At 35.7% G+C, this 7,076-nt stretch overlaps 1 protein-coding gene across 1 annotated transcript; it reads right to left on the reverse strand.

The window, feature by feature from the left end:
* Positions 1-1,836: 1,836 nt before the first annotated feature.
* On the reverse strand, positions 1,837-3,911 carry LOC140501578 (heterogeneous nuclear ribonucleoprotein H-like). Its single transcript, XM_072605377.1, is given in 2 exon segments — positions 1,837-2,636; positions 2,639-3,911. Coding segments are annotated over 2 exon segments (1,236 nt in total). The 5' UTR covers positions 3,744-3,911; the 3' UTR covers positions 1,837-2,505.
* Positions 3,912-7,076: the final 3,165 nt, after the last annotated feature.

The raw sequence follows: 7,076 nt of genomic DNA on the forward strand, positions 1-7,076 counted from the left end.
TCCCCCAAAGGTGTTGGGGGAATGGTTGTACTTTGGTCCTCACTATATTTCTGAAGTAAATATTCTTTTCCAAAAGTTAATTAGTGTAGTTTTTACATCAAACTATGCACCAGTTAGAGGAACCAAACAACTGAGGGGAAAGAACTGGTGGGGGGGAGGGGCAAGTCAACTACATTAGATTAGACATGTCCCCAAACCCCTGTGGGTATCATGGAATTCTAAGGAAAAAATTGTAACTGGCCTGACTCACTGATAGATGATCAAGCATACTTGCTACAACAATCTCATGAAAATCATGGGGCTTCGAACTGCAGGTGATTACTTACCTATGAAAAACCAATTGTGCTACGCATATAAGTGGTGCTTCATAAATGTTTGTTGATTGATTTGTTGATTGCATTTCAAGAGGATTGGTAACATAACTAAAGGATTCATCATAGAGAGACTTTAAATAGTAGACTCCTTTTATATTTTAAAAATATGAACTGATTTACAAAAAAATTAATTTTCAACATCTTTGCAAGAACAATTCTATTCATGCACAAGGCAAATTACAAATGTACAGTACTTTGTGATGCAAATTAGCTATTATGTATGTGAAAGGTTCTAACATGAAGTTCCATTTACACACTTAGTAGCATGGGTAGAAGTTATCTGAGCAGATATAATCTTATAATTTAATGAATATATTTGAAAATTAAAATAATAATTCTTTTTCAATCTATATATAACTGTATCAGAAACAGTATCAGAAACAACTAAGAGGAAAAAGGGATGAAAAACTGACCAAAATGCATTCGGTATCTTTATTTTATGTTATTATCACATTTTTGCTTGTAATCTTAGAAGTACCCTAAAATGTGGGGATGACAGTATATATATATATATATATATATATATATATATATATATATATATATATATATATATATATATATATATATATATATATATATATATATATATATATATATATATATATATCCCCTTGAGAAAGATTCTGGGATATGAAAAAATGAAGTGATGGTTTAAAATATATAAAATAACTTAATTAATTCTTAAAGGTAGTTACACTAATTGGTATAAAATTAAAGCTATATCTATTGCTCCATGAGGCAGAGTTGTTGGTGGAAATAGATAATATTCTGTGAATGTTAATTCTGGAGATAAACCAACTCAAGACAATTATTGCAAACAATTATTACAAACCTGCAGTTTGGAGTCTCTTAGTTTGTTCTGGTCCTGCCCTCAGCAACATCTGGATTTCGAAGAGAGATTTGAAAACATCTTCAGTGAGCATGGACACCAGTCATTTTCTTTGTTATCACCCTGAGAATGCTCAAGATGTAAAGAGAATGAATGAAATATCCAAATTTGCATTTTCCTTATGTTCTGTATGTTCCTCATCATGTAGAGTGAAGCCAGGCAGTGACTAGGATACATGTGCATAGCTGTTCTGCAGTGATTTTTAGAATTTTAACTTTGTACCTCTGGAGAAAAGACACATAGAGTTGTTGTGATCATTTTGTTGATGTTTAAATTTATAGCTGGCATGGCCTACTTATCAAACTCAGAAAGGAGTTTGTTTCTGAAAAGTAACACAAAGACTATTTTAGAAACAGTTATAAATCTGCAATATAGGCATTGTCCTATTTTCCCCATGTGTTTAAATTACACTACTGGTGATAATTCCTTTTCTTTAGCTCACAAACTAGACTTCTTGAATTTATCAAATGTGTTGATGGTAACAATGATATTCTTAATTCCATCATTTTCATGGAAAATCTCATTAATTATAATTTAATGGACAATCATAACCACATACTTCAAATAAAATTTTTTTCCAGTTTTTGAAAGGAAGATTTATTTAACAAGTTTCACTTAGCGCAATACACCTAAAAGGAAATCACAATACAATGAAAGATTTAAATCAAGGCCTCAGAATTTAATACAAACACCAAGACCAAATCCTAAAGTATCCGTATTGCGTCTCAAAATTGTCCCCATTAACGTAAAAAAAAAAAAAAAAAGCTTAAACGTACGTGCCTTACAGGATAGTAAACGAAATAAACTAGAACAAACATGCCAAATGTTTCACTTTTGAATCGCAGACACAGCTCCTATATTTGTTTTTACAAAAAAGCATGTCTCCCAACATGCATCTCAAACAGTGTTCCATGTAATGTGGTATAAGAGCAACATTTAACATAACTGAAACTGCTTTAACCTAAATACTCTTACTACTTAAAGTACACTCCTACAACATAACTACCTTGAGAAAAGCTGAAATTGTTTAACAGTTATAGTCTTTACTCAACTTGGTTATTACATCCTAGATGAATGTTTTTCTGTGTTCAAAAATACTGAACCTGAAAATTTTTAAAACAATCCTGATTTCACTTACAGTAAGCATAAATCACAAGCTTGTATTGCAAAACTGTTAAACTTCGTTTTTGTTTGTTTTTTTTTCTTTAAAAAAAGTTGACCAAGAGTCAGTGATCAGGATTACATTCCCCATCCACCACTCATACTGGACATGCCAGACATCCCTCCCATTCTGTTCACTCCCATAGATGCACGGCTCCCGCTACTGTAGTAGCTGCTGTTCATCGCTCCTTGGCTCCCTATGCAATGTTTGATTGAAAATCACTGGAGTTTTCCTGTAAAACTTGGTCATATCCGCTCATGCTGCTTTGACCACCGTAGCCTCCTCCGTAACCCCCACTCAGCTGCTGGCTAGCTGGACCACCGTAACTGGACTGGTTTGACAAGCCCATGCCTCCCATCATTTGGCTACCATAAGCACCACCGCTTGCTCCTGCTGTAGAATTCAAGAAGAGTTCTACATATCTGTGTTCGTAAGCACCACCACTTGCTCCTGCTGTAGAATTCAAGAAGAGTTCTACATATCTGTGCTGCATATTGGCTTTGTCTTTTGACATAGCTGCCACAGCATCTTCATGAGTAGCAAATTCAACATCTACTTCTCCAGTCACTCTGCCATCAGGTCCAGTTTCAATGTGTACTCGAACAGGGTTGAGTGGTGAGAAAAAATTGTAAATATCATTTTCAGTAGCTCTGTAAGGTAATCCTCTCATGTGCACACAATGGCCTGTTGTACTCTGGAAAGTGAATCCACCATCTCCATATCTATGATCAGACATTCCTGAAAAACAGTAATTGAGGTCTCTTCCAAATCTATCCGACCCAAAGCCATATCCATCATTATATCCATTGTAGTCATCATAGCCTCCATACCCTCCACCGTAGGCACCTCGCCTCATTCTTTCAAACCCAGCTCCTCTACCAATGCTGTTATAGCCTCTGCCAGCCCCAGGCCTGTCATAAGGGCCTGGCCGCTGCATAGCCATTAGCTTTCGAGGAGGATCATAATGAGTACGAACTTCTGCCCGGCTGCTCTTGAAGATTTCAATGTACCTGTGCCCTATTCTTTCCTTGTGTTTCTTTAGAGCCTTTTCATCTATTTCCTGTGAAGCAAACTGCAGGAAGGCCTCCCCCGTACTCCTCCCCTGGAAGTCCACTGGCAATGTTCTCCCATTTGGCACGATTTCCAACCCTGAAAAAAACTGAACAATTTCTTCCTTGCTACAGCCAAATGGGAGTCCTCTAAGGCGCACAAAGCCATCATTGGCAGTGTCAGGACTATTTGGACCAGTATGCTTCAACACCCAATCCATTTCAACGTTGTTTGACTTGAATACTTCAACATATCTGTGTCCCATAGTTTCTCTGTCTTTTTTCAGTGCCAATTTGACTTCATCTTCTGATTCAAGTTCAACAAATGCTTCTCCACTTGGTCTGCCTTCTCGGGTATAGATGAAACGAATGCCTGATGCCCCATTTTGAATTTTGCATTCCGAGAAGAAGAGTTGGACTTCATAGGCCGAGCAGGACCAGGGCAAGCCCCAGACCTTCACCACGAAGCCTTCTCCGCCTTCGGTGCTCAGCATCACCTTGTTCAGTCAGTGGCAGCGACTCGATACTTGACTTAGGCGTGGCTATGAAGAAATGCTTCAAATAAAATTTTGATTCATCCAACACCATATGGTTTTTTAACTGAATTGTACTGGATTAAAGCAGATGATCATACAGTGATGGTGGGCATCTTAATATGAGGTAACATGTTTATTTGTTGGAAGTTGTGGGTAGAAAATGTGCCTCATACCAGTATAGGAAGAAGGATAAGAATTCCTCAGAAATATTATTGGCAATGCATTCATATAATGATCAGTCATTTATTAAGTATCTTCAATGACACTTCAATTGTTCTAGGTGATATGAAATACAATGATTATTGCATAAAAGGAGCTTTTGTTCTACTGTATAATATATACTTAATATATAAGAATATATAAGTATATGCAAAGAAAGCAAGAACAACTTGGTGGGAGGGCATTAGGAAAAGAAGAGATAAAAATCTGCATGTAGAAGATTGTGGTTGGGTCTCATTTTTCAAAAACAACAACAAATTATAAAAGACAGAAAGTAAGAGAGAATAACCTAGACATCAGGAGCAGTCAATTGAAAGACTGGGACAGAAAAACAGTGTGTTATATGTGAGGAAGAACAGTAGTCTGGCTTGGAAACAGTGTGGGAAGGAGAAGAATTAATAACAAGGTTGGAAAAGTAGATCTGATCAGGTTTTAAGTCTCAACATCATTGTTATTCTTTTGCACATACTCAACATTTTAAATATACCTGCTACATGTACGGATGAGAAGCATGTTGAGTTTTCAAAATTCCTGTTCACCTTTGGCTTATTTCTTATTTATTCTTTTTATAAAATATGGAGAGGCATAAGGAGCACAATCAGGTTCTTAATATTCTTCACATGCATCTTAATTTTAAGAAATAGCAAATTTCACACTCTTCTTTCCAGTTTCCGCTTTCTTTATTCCTTTTATCCTCCCTTTTCTTCCCGATTTTCACATAATCAAAATAGAAATATATCATCTTCAGGTTCTGTTTTTCTTATTTAATTCATGCTGTAATGTGAACATTGAAGGCAATAGTATTGTGAAGGAATACTTGTTACTTGTTTCCTTTTTAGAAGATAAGCACTTTGTTATCAATTTTCCTGTTCTGTTTCAATTAAAACTGAAACTCAGTCACATATTCTGCATTATTCTTACTTGTAAACATTTTTTACCTTAAAAAAAACCTTTTGGAATAACATATGCCAGATATTGTCTCTTTCTTTGGGATTATGACAAAGTTTGGCAAGATCCTGACTATGATCCTAGTTTACTTGCACTCTTCTTTTTTTGCTGCTTTCAATATTTATTGCTTGACTCAGAAACTCTGGAGATTGCCTTAATTATGAATGAGAGGACATTTAAGTTTGAGGTTTCTTTCAGGAGATAATCAGTGAGTTCTTTCTATTGTCACATTTTTGTTGTCATTGTTTAGTTGCATTCAACGCTTTGTGACTGCATTGACCATAATACCCCAGATCCTTCTATCCTTCAATATCTCCTTAAGACTATCCAGGCTCATGTTTATTGCTTCTATGATACCACATTTCCATCTCATCCTCTGACATCTCTCATTCCTTTTGCTTTGAATCTTTCCCAATATCAGGGTCTTTTCCAATGAGTCCTGTCTTCTCATTATAGGGTCAAAGTATTTAAGCTTCAGTTTCAATATTTGGCCTTCCTTAGAATAAACTGGATTGATTTCTTTAAGTATTGACTGATTTGATCTCTTTGCTGTCCAAGGGACTCTCAAAAGTCTTCTCCAGTACCAAAATTAAAAAGTATCCATTCTGTAGTTCTTTGTTTTCCTTATAGTTCGGTTTTCATAGTACTGCACTGATACCAGAAGAAACACTATAGATTTAAATATAGAGATCTTTATCAGCAAGGTGATGGCTCTGATTTTTAATATGCTGTACAAATTTGACATAGCTTTCCTTTCAAAGAGCAAGTATCTCTTAATTTCAGGGCTGTGCTCACCATCTGCAGTGATCTTTGAGCCTAGAATATAAAATATGACACTGTTGTCATTTCATCTCCCTCCATTTACCAAGAAGTGGTGGGACCAGTTGTCAAGATTCTAGTTTTTTGCATATCAAACTTCAAGGCAGCTTTTACACTTTCTTTTTTCACCCTTATGAGGCTTCTCAATTATTCCTTACTTTTTGCCATCAAAATATATCATCTGCATGTATAAGGTTGTTAATATCTATCCCAGAAACCTTAATTACAGATTTCAACTCATCTAGTCCAGCATTTCATGTGATGTACTCTGTATATGTTAAGTAAATGAGTTGACAGTATACAATTTTGTTGTGCTTCTTTTCTAACTTGGACCAATTAATTGGTCCATATTCAGTTCTACTTGTAGTGTCTTGGCCTGAAGATGAAGTCCTTTTTGAGGACTTCTCACATTTTGATGTCTTCCACACAATCAAAGGTTTTATTGTAGTCAATGAAGCAGAAGTAGGTTTTTTCCCCCTGGAATTCCCTTGTTTTCTCCATAACACAAGTTGGGAAATTTGGGCTGTCATTCCTCTGCTTCTTCAAAAACTAGCCTACTTTTCTGGTAATTCTTGGTTCCTATGTTGCTGGAACGTTGTCACCTCCACTATCCTTACGGTCGGTGATGCTTCAACTTCCTTCTCCAGTTTGGCTCTAGGTAAGTAATGACACCATTGCGGTTATTGGTAATGTCAAGGTTATCCTTGTGTAGTTTTTCTTCATGTTATTGCTACCTTTTCTTAATCTCTCCTGCTTCTGTTTTGTTTCAAATATATATTTGATTTCTTAACTTGTGGTATGAAAGTTTTTATTTTTGGTTGCTAATATTTTTAGAGAGTACAATTATTCACAAACTATCTCTTCTTAACCTGCTTTGGTGGTGATCTGTGTATGTTTATGTAATACCAATGCAATACTTAGAGCAGCTATGAGTATGCATACATATTTCCAAGGTAGATTCACAAAACATAATAAACTCCTTTCCTCAAAGACAAAACCAAAATATTTATTTAAAACATCATTATTAGGACACCAGGAGGTAAGATTTAGCAAAGTAATCATCACTTGATCCAGAGA

This window comes from Notamacropus eugenii, chromosome 4 (genome assembly GCF_028372415.1).
Source record: "Notamacropus eugenii isolate mMacEug1 chromosome 4, mMacEug1.pri_v2, whole genome shotgun sequence".
In the NCBI taxonomy this organism is placed as follows: domain Eukaryota; kingdom Metazoa; phylum Chordata; class Mammalia; order Diprotodontia; family Macropodidae; genus Notamacropus; species Notamacropus eugenii.